This window comes from Simochromis diagramma, unplaced genomic scaffold, assembly GCF_900408965.1.
Source record: "Simochromis diagramma unplaced genomic scaffold, fSimDia1.1 OVJJ01000602.1, whole genome shotgun sequence".
Classification (NCBI taxonomy): Eukaryota; Metazoa; Chordata; class Actinopteri; order Cichliformes; family Cichlidae; genus Simochromis; species Simochromis diagramma.
In genome coordinates this window covers 9,257,337-9,278,070 of record NW_024387040.1, presented here as the reverse complement: position 1 = coordinate 9,278,070, position 20,734 = coordinate 9,257,337, and the positions used below count along the sequence as shown (strand labels likewise).

Below are 20,734 nucleotides of genomic sequence, written 5' to 3'. Positions count from 1 at the left end.
AGTAACTAAAAACTAGATGGAGTTAATAGACTATACTTTGCCCTTGTCATTATGACCTGAAAAGTGATAGAGGACTAATTTGCAGATGTGTTTTGTAACCAGTGCAGTCCTCTGGACCAGAACCCCCCGATCATGGCCCCGTGGACCTGTACCTAGTGGGCCTATTTAGTCATCCTGGGATGGCTGGGAATCAGTGTCATTGCCTCAAACATTATGCAGATAAAAATAATAGCAAAATGTCTACCAGGCTCTATTACATTAATCCTACCTTTATATTCAAACAGATGACCTTCAAACTGACACACATTTCCCTGAAAAAACCATTGTAACACTAGTCATTTTCCCCAGGTGACAGTTAACAAGCTAAACTACAAGAAAAACCGAGAACAAGGACCACAGAGCAATACTAGCATTAGGGAAATAATGCAATGACATATTTGCTGGTACTAAATCGTAAGTGAACTTAAAAAGCTGCTACTGAGCAAATCCTGAAATTAAACTGGAAAATACTGTACTGGAAACCCAAAGGACATCAAGTCAACTGGCGATTTTTCCACCTTTGATGGCAGCTAAGTGAACCTACAGTGCTTAGATGGGTTTCTAGTCTACAAAATATTACCCAAGAATAAAAACATCCCATAAAATAAAAATTACTCGTGTGTTTGTGGACATATTTCTTTTCCCTTTCAGGCCTACAGCTACACCGATTGACCATTCTGCAGTTACTAAGTCCAGATCACGCATGCGTACAGCAGCCCCCCGTCCTAGTCAACCAGGCGAGGTGGGCGGGAGAGATATTTGTAAAACATTCAGTTTATGGACAGAAAAAACGGATATTGTAGAATATAATTTCAAAATAAAAGTATACAAATCATGTGACACGAACACATTTCCCCTTATAAATGCTTAGTAGCCGCTATGATACGTTTTATATTAGTACACTGAAAATTCACGATAGAAAAATCAAGCTATCGTCAGCTCTACTGACAACAATCTGAACAAAAATGGATGATAAATGTTATTTTTGTGCATATCTGTCTCTTAAACACATATTTAGACGTTTTAAGCTTACCGCCTTTCATATATATATATATGTATATAGTCTTTTCCATTCATTAAAAATGCATTTACGTAATGTAAAAGCGTTAGCTGGTGTTTTATATTGAAATTACTGCCAGGAAGTCGCGCTTTGTCTCAGCGCAAGCTTGACATCGCTTCTGAGCAGCTCCGAGCGCAGGAGAGAGTGGCAGTGAATGTGTCTGCGGCAGCGTTTAGCTTTTAAAAAACCCTTAAACTACGACAGAAGAAAACGGGACCAAAGTACCAGACGAACTCGGCAGACCGTGGACTATGATAAAATTTAAACCGAGCCTGGTAACGTCGCGCGGTTTTGACGACAAGCGGCTTTTTGCACATCTGTAGAGCATAATGAGGGCATCCGCTATTCTTTACGCCGCTTTTCCCTCCGTGGTTTAGTTAGACGCAGAGTGACACTATTTATAAATGTGTCGCTTTTAGACATCTTCTCGCTTTAAATACACATCGAGAGGGGGACCCAGCCTGCAAATATTTGGTAAATTCCCTCCTGCCGTGGGCCCTTGGGGAACAGTGAAGTCATTTGAGAAGTCACAGGAGAAGAAGACACGTCTTAATCATCTCGATAGTTTAACGCAGTTTTGCAGGGGGAAAAATCGGCTTAGCCTTTCCATCGGCCGTACAGTCCCCCCATCGTGCTTTCTATCTATTTTTAAATCTTACATGGTTTTGTCTTTCTGAGCATTCATCGCCAACCCTCCTGTGGGCATTTACCCCCTCACAGTTAAAGGATGCCGGATCAAATATCGGTGTCCGAGTTTCTCTCGGAGACAACAGAGGATTACAATTCCCCGACAACATCCAGCTTCACCACCCGAATGCAGAGCTGCAGGAATACAGTGAATGTGCTGGAGGAGGTAAGGCCACGGTGTGAGCCTGTTGAGGATGGATGGATAATTACAGCCACACAGACTGTAATATTATTGTTGTTGTTATTTAATAAAGAATGATACTAATGAGGCGAAATGCACCATCTCTGAACGGGGATGCATTTTTTATAGAGCCAAGGCTGCATGCAATCCACCTTAAATTCCGCTGGTAATGTTTGAAAGCTTTTAAAATCCCTTTAGACCTCCAGATGCATTAATATGCGCAGAGGAAAGGGGAAAATAATTGCACCTGTTGCCCCTAAAGTGCACCTATTTCAGCCTAAGACCTGATGCAAAATAGTGTGTTATCTCGCTTGATATGAAGAATAAGAATAGACGGGGTGGATGGCTTTGCTGGAATAGAAAGATGTGCATTCAGGCCTGCAGCTCACTGTGTTCACTATTACATAACTCAAGGCTTTAGAGCATGCTGCCAGGCTGTAGCAGAGAAAACCCTTTTCCTAGTATTCAGATCTGGATTCTGTGTTATTCCTCATTCCTTGCTGTCACACAGGCCCAGCACACTGATTTGTATCTCCAAAAAAAAAAAAAAAAAGCAGAAAACGTTTGCAGGGGAAACACACCCAAAGTCACACGCTGTGATGCTGTGTCACCTCTGATCATGCAGGAAGAGGTGTAATCAGGTCAGGCAGGTGAGCTGTGAAGTGTTTGCCTCCCTTCTTCCTGCCATGATTAAATGGAGCATCAAACCAGGGGAGCGAACACCTTCACCGCCGTCCATTAATGCTAAAATGTGACCTCATTTCCCGCTTTGAAGCACATTTAGCTGCAGACGTGAATGACTCCAGGCTTGCAGGAGCGTTCAGTGTGATACCAGCTTTCCATTTAGGATGAAAATGAGCCGGCTGTTGGGTGTGGAGGAGAAAGCACAGGCCCAGTCCCCTTGCTCCAATATACAAAATCACATATAAAAGCACACAATCTGTGCCATCTGTCATGTCTTCTTCTACAGCTTTATCATATCGTAACAATAGGAAATCTACCAAAACAGAGCCGGGCTCGTGTTTATTCTCAACCTGGAGCCGTCTCTCAGTCTGCTGACTGTAACAAGAAGGCTCGCATCATGAATCACCTCTCTGGCTCTGTGCCTCTGAACTGAGAGACTGCAGCAGCACAAACGAAAAACATCTGTTAGAGAGGGCCGCCATGTGCGCTGGGCTTCAGTAGCCGCTCTGGAATTTTTTTTTTCTTTTCTTTTGCATCGAGATCACATGACAGAGGAAGAACCGTTAAACTGGCACCAAAGAGCGAGCGACATGCTTTTCAGTGTTTTAAACAATGGCGAGATGCGCCTGAAACATTCCTGGCAGAGAAAACGAGCCTGGCGGGTCACTCAGATTGGGATACACCCATCAGGCTGTGGCAGACACAGGGAGCAGACAGCCAGCTTAAAGCCCTGAATACTTCTAGATTCATGTCTGTTTTATTGAATTAGCAACCCTGTTTGATCCCTGCAGAGTCTTGCAGGGACTCACTTGCATCATGCACAGAAAACCGCCTTCAGCTTCACTGTGCCTGAAGAGGAGTTTGTTTAAAATGCTCTGGAGCTTTTGTCCTCAATTCAAAGCATTCAGCCCTCTTTTTCTCCAAGTCATTTCCTTGGTATGTTGACATGGTGAATTATGCAAAGGTACGGCGTGAATATTTAATATTGTAACCTGAGGGGGTGAGTTGACCCCGCAGGAGAGTTGTCACTCTCTGTGTGCTTCCATTGAGTCATCTGGAGGTGCAAAGAAGAAGGGGGGGTTGCCGCAGCATCATATCGTCTTAATTCAACACCACATGTCAATAATTGATCAGCGCGTAGTGACACACAAGTATTCGTGACTCATGGACCTCCACCCCAGAAATTTTCTCTCCCTGTGGCCGCAGCAGATCACTCGTAGATGTTTACTGTTTACATTTGGATCAGTGCAGAAATGTGGAAAACAATGGGAAGTCAGATGTTGAGATAAAGTTTTAAAAATAACCTTCCTGGCTCGCTGTCTCAGCTGCTTGAGACACAGAGGATGGGGGGCATTGTGTGCATTCGGTGTGTGGGTGGCAGACCGGAAACAGGCTGATGTGTCTGGCTTTTATTTTGCGGTCATTGTTGGTGCAAAGCAGTTATTGCTGTGTTGTTTTTGTTGTTTGAGCAGTGTTTCCCAGAAAGCATTTGGCAGTCGAACAGTGTGGGGATGAGTTTTTTTTTCTTTTTTCTTTTTGGCTGTTTAAGTTTGATCACTCATTTCAATTTCTTATCAGCTGCAACTGCCTATTAACTTGAAATATTGTCGGGGCAAATCCTTTGGCTGGAAAAACATCAGGAAATTGTGAAAAATGGCCACTGTGATGTTTTCCAGTATCCTGTTTTGTCTGACCAGCAGTGAGAAACCCCCAAAATATTGAGATTCCTTTTTTTTTTTTTTTTTTTTTTTTTGAAGGATGTCGTCAAATGTTTACGTGATTTGCGTAGAGACATGGTATGGAAAAAGTTTCCCCAACTGGTTGCCGAGTGGTTTCTAGGTGAATTTGTACAGTTGGCTCATAAATTTGTGGATCAGGTAACCTATGTCAAGCCTCAGTTGCGCAGGCCCAGACACAAGCCGAGAACCACAACCAGTCACAAGGGAAAAATGTTCCCTGGCTGATTTTGATTGGTTGCTGGCAGTTGTCAGGTGATATTGCTTGCAGTACATGGTATATGGTGCTGCAACAAAAACCTTGTGATATCTTTGGTCACCCATGGTCTGAAAGTGGAGATTGTTCACCTTCAAATTAAAATTTGGACCTTTTCAAAAAGGTTTCTGTTTGTGATGTGCATCACACTTTCAGTACAGCTCAGCAAAAAGTTCTTGAGTGTTTTTTGTTGTTTATTTTCCAAAGCAAAGGTTATTTGTATTTATTAATTTTCTTATGATTGTGATTATTATTTTATTTTATTTTTTTAGGATGTCCATGATTTAAAAAAAAAAAAAAAAAAAAAAGACCAATGTCAATGCTCATTCTGTGTAAATCTGGTTCAGAGTTGGGCCTTTGTAACACTCGTGCAACCTTAGATTGCCAGTCCAGTTATTTATATAGCACCAATTCACAACAGGCGTTGCCTCAAGATGCTTTATATTTCAAGGCATAGACCCTACAATATAAAAGAGAAAACCCCAGCAATCAGAATCCTCTACTAGCGAGAGTAGCTGTGGTAACTGTGAGGAGGAAGAACTCACTTTTAAAAGGAAGAGACCTTTGGCAGAACCAGTTTCAGTGAAGGGCACCAGATGGGGTAAAACTAAAACAAACCCAAGCAGAATACATAAAAGTGAAGCACAGAAAATAAAATGTTTGTTGTAACAGGTTTCCCCCGGCTTTTATCGTGACTCAGCCAATGGGAATGTAGCATGGAGACAAAGAATAGAGCTCCAAAATCCATCCCCTCAGTCAGTAGGTATCACGATGCAGTCTTTTTTTTTTGGTGCAGTTTAGTTTAGTAAGAGTCGAGTCTCACACTGTGAATTGTAAGATTACTAAAAATCACACTCCTTAACAGGGAAAATAACTAGCAATGAAAGTGTTCATCAGTGCGGCTCAACAATCAGTGTAAACCTTGTGATAATGTGCGGATGGGTGTGTCTAAAAGTTTTCTCCATACACAGCAAAAAAATGAAAGAACAAACCAAATAACTCGACTCCCTAAAAATACCACGGCACAGATTGTTCAGCAGCAGAGAGCAGCAAACCTGACATTTGCTTATATAAAAATGCGGCAGCTTATTGCTCCTGCTTTGTCATACCCTCTCTGATGTAAGTTAATATTAGCAGCGGGCACTTGTTATTCCCTTGAGGGGCCTTGTATTGTCTCTACCCCACAGATGGCACTTTGCGTCACTGGGTTTGCTCTCCTAAAACCACAGAGAGCCGCAGCAGCGATACAAGGGAAACCCTCACTGCATAGGCATTCCTTTGAGCATGCCTCTCACACCACATCACATGGGCTTGACCAGAAAAATGTTGACTTTTCACAGTCCCTCTATTCAAGCATGGCTGGGCTTGACCTAATGGGCAGGGGCCTTTTATACTTTTACTTTTATATAACAGCCTTTTCAGGCACAGCATTTTAACCTCGAAGACACAGGTTCTGATGCTATCCAACGTTTGAAAGAAGAAAGAAATAAATGAATGGGGAGTTTTATTCCAAACCACTGCGTATGTATATTGGAATGAAAATCATTGCCTGGAGTCGTCACTCATCAGTGTGCGAGTCGCATATTGTTTTCTTTTTGCTAGAAACAGACTTAACATTCCTGCCATTCCTTTACAGCTCCTCTCTCTATTTACAGAAAGACATTTTATATGACACTTGACTCAGTTTTCGGATCTCTCAGAGATTCCCTGTGGAGTATATATATTTTTTTCTTTTACCTATTGATGCAACAGAATAATATATTTTATGCTCAGCTACATGTGTGTTATGAATATCCACGATGGGTGATGGTGAGAGGTCATAAAAGGTTGCAAAACACCAGGGAAAAGGGAAGAGAAGGACAACTGAAGCTGAAAACTGTTTTTAAATTATTTATGCGTTACAAGCAGGCGCAGTCAGACCGAGTGTATTCATTTTTTATTTTAATTTTTTTTGGCGCAGTGTAGGAGGCCTAGTTGTCACTATTTCTGTTCAGTAGCTCCTGCATTCACTTACTCAGACATAAACGCTAATAATGACAGAGTTCGTGCAGGTCCTTGAATGGTCTCTAAAGGCAGTGAATTCATTGGCCTAAAAATAAAACCTTAGTTTTTCCTGACACTGACGTTTATATTTTCAATATACAGTTAAAAAAAGAGAGAAACGGGATGCTCAGGGCAGGTGCGATATCTGAAAAAGTGAGGATCTTGCAAACTGACCTGAAACTGGAACCATGCAAAAGTGCATGAGACTCGGTGTGTTTTGTGCAGGAAGTGTTTCAAACTATGCACGATGCCATGATGGGAATGGAGGCAAATTAGAGCCTCGATGTTACAGGCTGAAACTGCCTGCATGTTCCTATAAGACAGCCTACTTTCACCAGTTTATTGGATTAATGCAGATTCTAATCTAACTAGACTTGATATGCCTTTCTTTGTTAATTTGTAAGTCATATATATACCATGGTAATATATACTATACACACACACTATCTACAGTGCTAAATTCTTATATTAAATATGGCTAAAGTTTCAAATGGCAAAGTCAACATAGGTACAGGTAATATGAGTGACTATCTTAACACTGTTTCGCACAGTTTTTCTATTCTTGGCTCTGTATGATGTCATAGAAAGTGGATATCCATAATTGTAGCAGCAGAAGAAAGCAGTTTTAAGGCGTTGGCGGCCTTAACGGTAGATGAGCTAAAACAGCTGGTTTTGATGGTGGATAAACTAGAAGGCTGCTTAAAAAAGGCCTTGTATGCGGAAAAATAAGGATTGTTTTCAAAATTATAGAGCTACTCTAGTAAATTCCTAAATAAAAAATGTTTGTTGAGATTCTCACAACCACAAGAAACAAACAGCTGGTGTCTCCAAGTGTAACTAATTAATGCTGTTTGATTTTTGTGTTGGTAATAAATTTGATGCGGCATTATTAAAATCTTAAGTATAAAATCTGACTTAAGCTGCAGGAACCTTACTAGTCACAGTCCCACAGTTTCCACCGGCGCCCCGCTGGTCAACAGTACCAGCGGTCGCACTGTTAACCCGAGCCTCTGCTGATGATCCACATATTTGATTTGGCACATATTTTATGTTGAATTTCCTTCCTGACGCAGCTCTCCAAAAGTGTCTAATTTTTGGCACATCTAAAGTAAATGTCAGGATTTAATGAATTATAAAAATCGGAGTAATAAAAAAGACCTTAATAAACAATCTCATGTTTTAAAAAAATGCCTTCAGATTGTCCAGTAGACAATGGAAAACGCAACAATACCGAATGAATGAATCATCTTTATTGTTATTATACATGAAAGTACAATTAAATTTGGTTTGGCTTTCTCTTGAGATAAAAGATATCAATTTGTATTAATTTAATTTATTTATTGTTTGGTAATTATAAATAAATGTAAACTTAACAACTTGACAAATGTTAGTGTTTTAATTAGTTAATTATTTGATTTAGCAAAATAACATATAAGACATATAAGAATAACATAAAAAGAGGAATCAGTAGGCAGAGTCTCCTTGAGTCACAGCTACATTACATGAGGTAGGAAATGGATTTAGCATCTCAACCCCTCCTCGATTCACACATTGACATAGTAAAAGTCACTAAGTAAACAACAAAAGTGTACTTGGTCCCAATAAAACATCTGTGGATGTTTAAAGAACATCTTTTAAAGAACTCAACTGTGTTTGTTTGTTTGTTTTTTAATGAATCACATAATCATCACGTTGTCATTGAGTTCAGAGCAGAGCAGGAAGTAAAACATGCAGCGTTTAACGATTAAAATCCTCAAGCTGTCTGTCTGAAACGCTAACATCACCCGAGGATACAGCCCGGGTGAGACGCCGTCATGTGAGGCTTGAGCCCGTCACATGTGACATCCAGTCCAGCAGCACGGGATCAGCTGCCCCAGCAACACCACAAATAAAAGATTTATTCTCATATATTTGGTCGTTTAGCTTTAGAAAGCGAGTTGGCAGCTTCCACCCACATTCAGAAACAACCCAGTAGACTTTGATCAGCAGTTTATCTGAAAGCCACTTTTATTTGTCTCAGTGTGCTTCAGCTTCTTTTACTTTTTTACTCAGCGTTCAATATTTCAAAAGGAGGAGACAAGTTTTTACTACTTGGCTTTACATAACAAAACGGAGTGCCGGCTGTTTAAGGCTGCTTTCTGCAACATTTGCAGCCAGTGAGCACAGCAGTGTCACATTCAGTTATTACTGAAGTTATGGCTTTTTATTCATCATTTGTCCCCTGTGTCACCAAACCCAATGAATCACACGGTCTGAGAGAATGGCAGCATTTTTCATCTCTTGGCACCGTTTCTCACATGACATCTCGTTCCAGTTAAACCGCGCTATTTAAAAGTGGATGCTTCCAGGATTCTCAGTTCGCAGTAAAAGCCCTGGTATTCCTCAGCTGCATTTCCCAGAGATGAGAGTGTAATATAAAAGTGTTTAGAAAGATCTGTAAACTGTAAGAAGCAAACCTTGCAGGTTTTTGTGTAGAAATATTGCAGAGTTACAGTTATAAATACAGTCATATTACAGCTCTTAAAACTGTAAGCTCTGGATTTATTCTAGAGCTTTCTATTCTAGCTTTCTATTCTATTCTATGCTTTGTCTAATGCTTTGTGCTACCCAATATTCCTGTAAAGCTCGTCTTCTCTTCTTTCCGAAACTGCTTTAATTTTGTTTACTAGCACAAGAGGTCGCAGAGTTACGTTCATTTAACGAGCACTTGTATGATTTTTTTAAAAAATAAAAAATATTAAGGACTCCTCCCTAAAGTCTACTTTCTTCTGATTGGTCAATTTCTGGGTGCTTTTAGAGGGGTAGCACTAGATGCTTGCGAGCTGCCTGTATCTTATAAGGCTGCCGTGTTTGTACCAGGTGTTTTGTAATAACTGACAAGCTAATAGAAGCTTTTTCTGTGAAAGTAGAAAAATTACATGAATCGTCAAAGACATGCATGAGTAATTGATTAATTTGGGAACCTTAATTGACTGTAGGTGTGAATGTGAGCATGAATGGTTGTCTCTATCTGTGTTAGCCCTGTGACAGATTGGACGACCAGTCCAGGGTGTACACTGGCTCTCGCTCTATGACAGCTATAACACCCTCCAGCCCTCCTGATGAGTGTGAAGCAGATGAAGGTGGATTGTATACGACAGAATAAATGGGACCCTGTTTAAGCTTATTTTTGCTATTTTTGTTTGCTAACAGATGAGACCAGGACCAAATGCAGCAGTGTCAGATTATGAGCTAAATGTAGATTTTATTTGGGTAAAACTGAACTTGATGAGAGCTTTATTACTATTTTCACCAAGAGGTTTTCAAATTAGGGGTACCTTTTAACATTTGTACCAATACCTGAAAATCAGCACCCAACAGTACCTTTATTTAATACTTTACTCATTTTGAAATAATAAATTCTATTTTTTTTTCTTGCAAAGTCTTTACTTCTGAGTTGAAACTTTAATGACAACGAATAGTGAGCTGTAGTGTTAGTCTATTAGTGGTTATGGTTGCATACCAAGGTTTTAGAGGTACTAGCTCACATTACATGTTTGTTTACTGTAAATAACAAGCTGATTAAAAAACTCAAGTGCAGTCAGGGTAAAAATCCAAAGTTTAAACACCCATTTCTCTGACAACAGTTTGTCCGTCAAATGAATACTCATCAGATTTAATACCTGAAGAAAATGCCTCACTAAAAGTTTCATCATCATCATCATCATCATCATCATCATCATCATCATCCTTGTGTTCATCTTCTTATCGGTTAATGGTGGATGTTCTAACGTTTGCTCCCTTCTGTGAGTTTTGCTTACAGACGTTTGTTTCTCTCAGATTAGATGTGTTGCCTTGGCCAGTTTTGTAGTCTGCACTTCAAACGTTGCAGAGAGTGTTGTCTGCGTCGAGTTTTGAAAAGTGTAACCACATCTGAGCTTGCTTTTGGCTCGCCTCCACCATTGCCCTACATGTTTGTCATTCTTCAACATGTCGCAGTAGTGATGTGAGGTGGTCCTAAAATTCACCATAGACTGTAGGTGTGAATTAGTACTCGGTAGCACAAAAGTAATTCTGTTTGTACCCTAAAAAGTACAGCTTGGTACTTAACGGTAACCGTAATGGTGCACTCACGTCGAGTGAATGCATGCAGTTGCATTGGGAACCCATGATTATCCGGCTCTGCCAGTCTTGAGAGCTGGAATCAAGTTACAGTGATGTGTTACCAGAGCTTAGCAAGAAGTCCTACGATTTCGCTCACTTTTTCCCCTCTCCATCTAAAAGTGAGGTTGGATCATTCAGCTCCAGCTGGCCTCAAGCAGAGAGTCCCAGCTGATGGGCTTCAGTGATAAAGTGCATTTTTTTCCAAAGTTGCAATATTTGAACCCCAAAGAGCTTGCACTACACTACAGAGCCACTGCTTAGGTCTGCACAATCTGATGACCTATTATAACCATCCATTTTCTTAACCACCTATCCAATCAAGAGTCCCAGCTGTCTTAGAGCACTATGGACAGACCACTAGTCTGTGGCAGGGCTAAGATGGCCCATCTCCCTCACATGTACACTTATGAGCAGTTTGCACTCGTCCATGTCTTTTGCATGTGAGAGGAAGCTGCAGTACATGGAGAGAACCCACACAGACATGGGGAGAACATGCAAACCCTAGAGTTACAGTGTTAGCATTTGTAGAACTGCTGTTTGTATTTTTTGAAGATGTGTAGTGTTTTAGGCTCCAGGAATTCACAGAATGGTGATGGTGAATAAAAAAAAAAAAAAAGAGCATTTAAAGACGGGGGATGTGCCTTTAAATCTCCCTCTGTAAACCTTGAAGCCATTTTTTAATTTGTTCTGCCTCTGTCACAGCGGGAGGTGAGACTGTGTTGTGTTGCCTGTTTGCTGGCTTGTTTGCATCTGTAGCTGAAATCTGATAATCGGTCTGTGGGCCACAGCTGTTGGCCTACCTTCCTGCCGCAGCTGCACCGCGTATATCATCAAGGGCTATTAGCTGGCAGCGGATAAGCTGTGGACCAGACTCTCCTCTGGCACTCTGATCCCCCCCGCTTTTCTCCCTGATTTAGACAAAGAAGAGTGGGTCAGTGTTCACATCTGTCTGCAGCCTTCCTCACACGGATGGATGGTGTTAAAGTTCCCCTCCATCGACAGCCATTTTAATCTCAGATGAGGAATGGCATGCGATGAAGGGAGCTAGCTAGCTGCAATACAAGTGCATGAAATGATGATTTACATGATTATTAAATTCTACGTTATTTCTATCACAACAAATCACAACAAAAGTTGCCTCAAGTCTCTTTATATTGTAAGGTAAAGACCCTAGAGTGAAACAGAAAACCCCCAACAATCAGATGATCAACTTTGAGTATTTGGCAACAGCGGGAAGGAAAAACTCCCCTTTTAGCAGGAAAAAACTAGGCTCAGTGAGGGGCAGCCATCTGTTGTGAGACAGGACAAATACACAGGAATTATCTCGGCAATTATCCCAATTTAGGCTTCAGCAGTGGTTGTTTCCAATAACGTTAACTATGTTAATTCTTATTCATAATTAAGTATTTTAAGGTAACGTATTTTGCTTATTTACTGTAACACATTGCTACTCTCAGACCCTGGTGGAGCCGCTTGATTCAACCAACATGTGAAGCAAGAGAGTGAAACTTCCGTTCCTTTAAGTCAACTTTCTTCTGATTGGCTGACCCTCACAAAATGAAGGTTTAAAGAGGAGGTGGGTGGGGCTTCTGTGCCAAAGCTGTGTGCTTGGGACGACCATATTAGGGGATAGCTGCTCTTAGTGACATCACATAGACCCCAGAGTGGACTCTCAGCTAATCTTTGTATTCAATGCTAACTTAGCAAATCATACTGGATATATTACTTGCCACAGCCCTCAGTGATATATAATAAATGACGTATTCATGGTGGAACAAAGTTATCATAATCAGGACGGAGGCAGTTGGTGCCATAGATCTGTTAAACAAATCTGGTTTGTTTTAGGTGCATTTAACTTGCACTTTGTTGTTCTTTGGTTATTGGTGACACTGGTTTGCAGCAGTTGTGTCTATCTCTTGTATTTGAGTCTGACAGCTTCCATAAGCACATTAAATTACACTGTCATATGAAAGGCATCAGTACATTGGATGCACATTGGTATCGGCTTATATCACAGTGTCTGGCAGTAGCCAATCTTAATCTGTTGTGTTACATCAACCTGTTTTTGCTAAATGTTTAAAGAATGTCTCAGTGAAAAGAGAGATGAATAAAAGCAAAAGCAACTTAACATTAACAGCTTTCTTAACTGGAGCATTCCTAATAGACAGTCTGAGCATTCGTCACAAAGCCCTGCTGTGCCTCAGTGGTGTGCGGTCACCCTCTTTGGTTTAGATTAATACAACTAGTCTTTTATTGATTTATTGAAGCCACAGGGGGAAAAATACAGTCTGACACCATCATGTAGTTATAAGCTACACTGGTACTCCGTAGTGACCCTTCGCCTTCTTTTCTCTGATTTTGGTTTGTACTTGTGTTTTAACAGTAACAAAGCTCACACAGATCCTCTTAACGTCCTCCCCCTCTTCCTCCTCCTCCTCGCTCTTCGGTTTTCTTCTCCTTCAGTGATTACATCAGCTCAGTGGTAACGCTGTTGTCCTCTAAGACTGGCCTGCAGAACCAGGAGACGGTGTTGTCCTGTGACCGGCTGGCTGTCTTGTTGTGGCCTCGGGGATAAACAGTGCATCTCTGTCTGCGAGCTTTCATGGTGTTTGGCCCTGGACTCTCTCTCCTTTGTGTGTGTGTGTGTGTGTGTGTGTGTGTGTATTGCAGCTAAGCAATTGATACACACTTTCAATGTCGAATTTGAATGCTACCTTTCCCAGAACAGCCGAGTCCCCGCTGAGGTCATTCAAGCCTGCAGGAAAAGGCGCTGATGGTCCTTTTAAGATGAGCTGTTTACCTCTTTCCCTGATGTCTTTTAATGTTATAGGAAAGTCTTACATCACTTCCTTTTCAAAACCATGACAGCAGCTGTCAGAGCTCGGGTCTGTGAGGGGAAATCGAGGTGGAAATGAGCATTGATGGGAGTTGGGGCTTTTTGTTGGACATCATGGTAGTGGGGCTTATTTTTGTCCATCTGTGCATCAAGTTGCTCAAATGTCTTTGCATCCAAATGGCCCGTGGGAGTGGATACACCTGTGGGTTTTAGAGTAGCTCACATCTCACCCGTTGGAGTCCCACAAAGTGTGAAATTCGAGACTCAATTGTATGAAAAACATTAAGGAATGCCGTGAAGCGCTCTGCAGAACCTGTGCAGGAATTCAGAGGCAGGAAAAATAATGTTACTTCTAATACAGTGTGTTTTTCATCACCCTCTTTGGCTGCAGGCCCTGAAGATTTACAACAGGGGTGGCTGGTTGGTAGGAAGCAGAGCTGGCAGGTTCATCGGCTGATCAATGATAAGTCAAAGATTAGAGTAGTTTATTTTAGATGTTTCTTTTGTTGACCCACGCACTGTTGATCTGTTATGAAAGAGATGGGCCTTGGACTCTTGCCTACTCTGAGAGTGATAAATGTTATAAGTGATCAACATCCTGAGTATTTAATTTTAAGATAAAACGCTGGATTTTATCTCCTTGATAATGCATTTAAAATGTGTTTGTTACTGTTGCTAAAACCTTGAGAATCTCAGCCGTCAGTAGTTTAAGCTTGCAAGCAGTCATCCCCATTCTTTATAGTAAATATTTATTAACTAGAGTATCCTGTTTTGTCTATGAAACAGTCCTCAAACAAAAATTATTTTAGTTTAGTGTCAAAGAAAACCAAGAAAAACATCAAATATTTACAAGAACCAACATTTTAGCTTTAAAAAAAACAAGCTTTCGATTGCTTATCTGCCACAGTCGAGGAAGCCAGATCTTGACTTTAATACTAAAGCAACAGTTCAGACAAAGAGTTATTAAAGAGACGGGGATTATAATCCGCAGAGGAACTACATGCTCTACATGAAAGAGATTGTTAGTTGCTGGAGTCAGAGTGCTAAAAACAGCCTCTGCGTTGTTCCTCGGTGGTTTGTTATCGTTATCATCATCATCTCACATTGGTTAGTTCAGGTGGAGTCAACTCACTCTGAGGTTTGTGGGCCTAAAATCATCCTCTTACTTCCCGTTTATAAACGGGAAGTAAAAACAAAGGCTCGTATTAATGTGAGTGTGACGACATCCAGGGTCTAAAGGAGATGGTCTTAACAAGATAATGTGATCAATCAGCCTTTTTTCCTTTATTATTTAATGACAAACAAAATGATGAAACCCTGTTTTTTCTCGGAGGAAGATGTTTCAGGGTTTGGACTTTGGTTCACAGTGGAGTTGCCTCCAACAGCTCTGGTTTCTTCCCAAAGTCCGATGTCATGCTTGTTGGGTTAATTCACCTCCTTAAGTGCCAAATGGTGTTGGCAGCCATGATCGTCCAAGATAGGCTATCTCTCACACAGTGCAGCAGCTCAATGGGTGTTTTCTTCCTCCACTCTCTCATTCCATCAATGATGGTTTCTCTCCTTCTGCCTTTGCTTCTCTCCCCTTCGATTTTTCCAGATGTGACATCATATTCCCATCATCCCCTCCTCATCATGTCTAATGAATCTTCCTCATCTCTCTCTCTCTCTCTCTTATTCTTGCATAGAGATCTTTTGGTGTTTGCTCTTTTAAAACTTCTTAATTAGCCTGTCTTTTCATTGATGAATCACCCTCCTGATGAACCGCATCTCTGCTGCATTGATGCTGTCCGCAGTTTTCTTGTTTATCGTCCATGCTTTGTTTCCGTACCTGAGGATAGGTGTTATGCCATCTAGGACTCTTTCTTGTCTTTAAGGGCATTTTGTCGCTTGACTAAAATATTTGCAAGGTCAAAGAAGTCTTTCGTGACAAATACAAATCTTGATTTCATGCAGTGATCTTCAGTCGATCTTACTCTTCAGTCAGACGTTACATGTTGATTGATGAAGATGATCATTGTCTCAGTTTTCTCAAAGTTGTCTGTAATTAGTGATTCTAAATTGGCCGTTTGTGTGGATGTGAGTTTGTCTGTTGGCCTATCTCTGTGTGTTTGTGAAAGGACTGACGACCTCCACTGTCACCGAAGCGCTTACTCATAGGGGGTCATCTTATTGTTGGGATTTCTGTTTTCTCTGTATTATTGTTGGGTCTTTACCTTAGAGTGAAAAGCGCCTTGAGACAGACGGTTTTTGTGATTTGGAGCTACATAAATAAAATTGAATTGAATACTGCAGTGCAGCAGACTTGAAGCTCCTTGCAGGATTCTGCAAACCTTTCTTTGCAGACACAACGCCTTGTTGTGACTGTTGCCGTTAGCGCTAAAAACAATTGTTTGATTAGTTGACTTTTTTTTTTTTGCTTAAAAATAACAACAACTATATCCTTGATGCAGCTCGTTTGTCTTTGAGCTATTGGTCGAACAGAAGGCATCACCCCGGACACGTATAGATTAAATGAACGGTAATTTAGCCAAGGAAATGAACTACAGATGGGTATGTGGTGAAAATAGTTGTTGATTTCAGTGTTGTTTGTTTTTATTTGGCATTTCATCAGCTGGAAGAGTTTGCTGCAGCCTTGCTTTTGCCACGGTTGAGGTTCAGTTTTGCCCTGAAGCAAACAACCTTTCTGCTCTGCTGCTGTTTGTTTTCTTTCTTTTATCAAATCCTACACAAAAAGGATGCTAGCTGCCATTTTTTTAATCATCAGCTGTGAGTTTCTCCCGCTATAGTAATCTAACAGCTGCTTCACATGAATAATGACTTCCTGACTGAGAAGCACAATAAACAAATAAAAGTATGCTGCTCGTCTGATGTTAGGTAAGTGCAGTCGATTGCAGCAGCGCGTAGGTGTGATTGTGAAAACATCGCTCGAGAAACAAGCAGTGGGCTGCGTGAGAGCAAGCAGAGCGGAGGGAAGCCGCCAAATGATGTGTGAATGTGATACTGCAGCGTGCACCGCTTGAGTTTTCACCGGCCGCAAGCATGCGTGCGTGAGCCTCTGGAGATCTGCAGCAAAGAGTCCTTGCAACTCAGGAAGTTGGCTTAATCCTCCGTGTGGCCTTCGCAAATCTGCAGAAAAGCACACGGCTGAACAGCTCCTTTCTCTGAGTGTTGAGAGAGAGCGAACAGCAATACGTCATGGAGTAATATCAGGGCCTTATTATTTATGTTAGTGACCAGAATCATTAGCAGGTGGAGATTTGTGTAAGAGATACAAGCTTGTAAGTGATTAAAAAAACTGACACTGATAGTTTTGAATGCTTTTGCCCATAAACAGCATACAGCTCATGTTTATATAACCACAGACTTCCCTAAAGCAATTATTGTTTCCTTTCCCTAATATTTCTAATTCAACACAGTCTGTTTTATTTTTTAAAGGGAACATTATTCTCATGTAGTGTTGCAGCCGACAGCAGCGACTGTTGAGATTTCACTGTGGTTTTGGCTTCCTTGCGGGTCGTTCGACTGCTAATGGGACGTTGCTGCAAATGGGAACTTGAGAGTTGGCGGCTGAAAGGCATCGCATCGATGAGCTTTGTTGCTGGAACATCTAATCGAAAGGAAGACGGAGAAGGCTCAGTGTTGCAGGCTTTCACCGTGTTTAAAAGATGGGTGTAGCCACCAGAAAGGCAGTGTGGAAGTGCATTAACTGTTTACTTCTTCAAAGCCTATTTTGGAGATCTTTTGTGAACTGAGCAGTGTGTCTCATATTTCACGCCTGCTCACAAAACAAAGTGACTGGGTGTGCATCAGACGTTAGTGAGGGTGGTCTCTGAATACGCAGCTACCCTTGGAAAACCCCAGAAGCTGTTGTGTAATTGTCCTCAAACCGCACCTTTATTGACAGATGCTGAGGTGTCAAGGGAGAGAGAGTGAGAGCCTATACAGCTCATGGTGATGAGTTTAAGGTCTCAAAAAAAGGAGGTAAACTAGGGTACAGATAAGGGTGGGCCTACTTTGTGATTGACAGGTCATTACCACATGTGTGTGCAGTGTCTCAAAGTTTTTCAGTCATGTCAGCTTGATGCTTCACAACTTCACTTCAAGCAACAGATGGCTCCACCCATCCGTCCATATGGATGAACGTAGCTGTAGTAGCGTGACACGATGTCCCAAGATGAAGACTTTGAGCGTCTCCATGTTAGTGTTTTGAAACTTTTAATACTTTAATTTTTAAACACCCTGTCTTTAAAATTACATTTCAAGAACAGCTGATCCTGTCTTTGGAATCATTCTTTGGTCAATGTGCTTGTTATGCAAAACAACTTTAAAAATTGAGGAGGAACGAAGCGGCCGTGGCGAGCGCTCTGGTCGCTGTTTGTGATTCTTGAATAAATATTTCTTGACTCAGAATTTAATTCAAGTATCGCCGGCTCAATTGATAGGCTATGAGAAGCCAGGGGAAGCTCTGACTGAGAAACACATGGACACGTTCATAGGGTAGCTATTTGTGAGTCACACAGGAGGCCCACCCTATGAGATCAGCATCATATCCATCCATCCATCAAGAGGTGGGGTTCATCCAGGATAAGTTCCCAGTCTATTCCAGTGCTAACAGAGAGACAGACAATCACATTGCAGTGACTAAAATTTAAAACTACCAACTGAGATCATAAACCTAATCTGCGAAAGCAAGCCGAGGCCTTCGATGAAGGAATATGAAGGTTGATTTTTCTCATAGACCTCTGCACTACTTGACTTCTTTTTGCAGCTCGAGGAGTCGACCCTGCAGGCCATTAGCAGGAATGCAGGTTTACGGCACCTTTTATGCATTGGCTTCACTTTCCAACAGGGAAAAAACATTGCGATCCTTTTAGTTTTGAAGTGAAGCTGATATATGAAATATTGTTAAAACAGAACAATGCATCAGCTTGTGTGTTTTAAAAGCTGTGGGTCCGTGTGTGTGTGCAGGCCAAGCTTTGGCACTGACTGCACTGCAGCTGCTTCTTATTTAGGGATGTATAGATTTTCTCTCTAATTTGGCTGATTTGAATAAAATGATTTTGTTCCACTGATCAGATGTGGTTCCATAGGTTTCTATTAGCATATTGATTTGATAGAATCCATTGAGAAAATGTTCTCTGTTAGCTGTAGAAGAGATCTAACTTCATCCAGTTGCTGTGTCAGATACACCCAATCAGTCATGCGGTCGTCCCGATGCACCTCGTAACCAAAACCAAAACCACTGGCAGTTGATCATTCTCTTTCTTCCTTTGTGTGAGAAATAGGCCATCTGACCTCAGCTGCTTTTGGAAATGTTGCATCCTCTCATTTTTCCCATTCTTCTTGGAGCACTGATGGGCTCTCCGGCTGCAGGCCAGAGAAAGGGATGTGCATTTGTTTCCTGCCAATGAAAACGGCTCCCCGCCCTTCCTGCTTTTTGAGTCATGCCACATAGACTCAACCAGCAGGCAGACAAAATTACTTGACAGACAAACAGACTTATCTTTTATATGACTTTATCTTTATGACTAAACAAGCAAGGCGAGATTCGTTGCTCTGATATAAATTATAATGAACAGGTGCTCTTTTTTGTGTGTGTGTGTGTTTTTGTAGTGATTGGTGTGCAGTTGGGTCCAGAAGGGAAATGAAAGAGCATTTCTGTGGAAGGAAGCAGAAATAAAACTCCAAGCTGGTGTGGATAATGTTATAAAAAAAAAAATGCCACTGCAGATGTCTGAACTCTGAGGAAGTCCTTTGATAATTGTGCCCTTTTCCTGTTTTCTTCTTCTAGGAAATAATTTACATTTTAGCAGCTCTGAGAGGTTTAGTGTTCGCTCTTTGCTGGGAGGAGAGTGAAATGTGTCACAGTGGCAACACAGAGGCCCAGACAGCTGCTGACAAACAGGTTAGTCAGAGCAGCGTCCCTCAATCTCCACGGCGGAGAATATAGAGCTGCTGCTCGAGACGGCCACATCACATCTCTATGGTAACCGCATAGCTATCCTGCTGCCAGTGTGATACCAAACATGGCAGAGGAGAGGAGCACGGTTCAAAAAGGGGGTGAAGAAGAACAGCCAGAAAGCGCCTTTTTTGTGTTGTTGGGTATTTTTTCTGTTCCTCGGCTGTCAGCAGAGAGCAGTTGGTGTCATTAGACGGACACAGGACAGGACACTGACAAGCCTGGTCGCTTCCTGCTTCCTGTCAAAGGACGGCTGCAGGGGAAGCGGCAGGGCTGCTGAGGGAGGATAAGGCCTCGGGCAGGAAGCGTGAAGCTGAGACAGCCTCCAGTCAGTCATGCCCAGTCACTTGAGCCACCAGTTCCCCCTCAAAGCTTTGACCTCCTGGGCATGACTGTGTGTTTTTTTTATGTGGTGTTTGGGAGCCAGGAAGTCGGTCCCATTAACCTTTTTGGTCACTTGGGTGGTCACTCTCCACCCCCCACCCTTACGTTGCTAATGTAATATTTAAAGGCTGCAATTACCAAGAAGTTTCATGTGATTTTTGAAAATTTTAGATATCATACTTTCAGTAAAGGAAAAAGTCGTTGAAAATGCCCTCAGTTTGTTTTGCTTTTCACTGGGTTATAAAATTTCTGTTTGCTTAAATTATATGTTGGTATGTCAGACACTGCCATTTTGTCAGATGCCGCTCTCCTTGCAGAGATGTGCACACAGTTTTCTTTGTTGTTGGAGCCTTGATGCACTTGCACAATAATGGATGCTGCAGGATAATGGTCCACTTTAAAGGGGACCTATTAGTTCCAGCTGTCTACTTTTATTCTTGAACTCTGCTTGAGTAACTTTGCGTGATTCACAGTTCAAAATGGAAGGCAGCCCTTTTTTTGGACTTCCTGCTCCTTTCAACTCGGTGTTCTTCTCACTGGCTGCCCCCTTGCAAACAAAAGGTTTGGGCAGCAGGTGGGTGGGTCGTCTGCATTCACGACCGCAGCTGTGTGTCTGAGCTGTATGATATAATAGAGCCAAGAATGGGGGAAGAAACTGCCCGAAAGTAGGTGTAAAGCAGGCTAAACGGAGATGAATTGCATATACAAGGTCTCTGGCCATGTTTA

General features: G+C 41.6%; 1 protein-coding gene across 1 annotated transcript in view; it reads left to right on the top strand.

Moving 5' to 3' along the window:
- Positions 1-1,189: 1,189 nt before the first annotated feature.
- Positions 1,190-20,734, top strand: part of asap1b (ArfGAP with SH3 domain, ankyrin repeat and PH domain 1b) — an 80,958-nt gene continuing 61,413 nt past the window's right edge. Inside the window, 1 exon segment of the mRNA XM_040044236.1 lies at positions 1,190-1,952. Within this exon segment, the coding sequence (XP_039900170.1) occupies positions 1,827-1,952 (126 nt within the window). The 5' untranslated portion in view covers positions 1,190-1,826.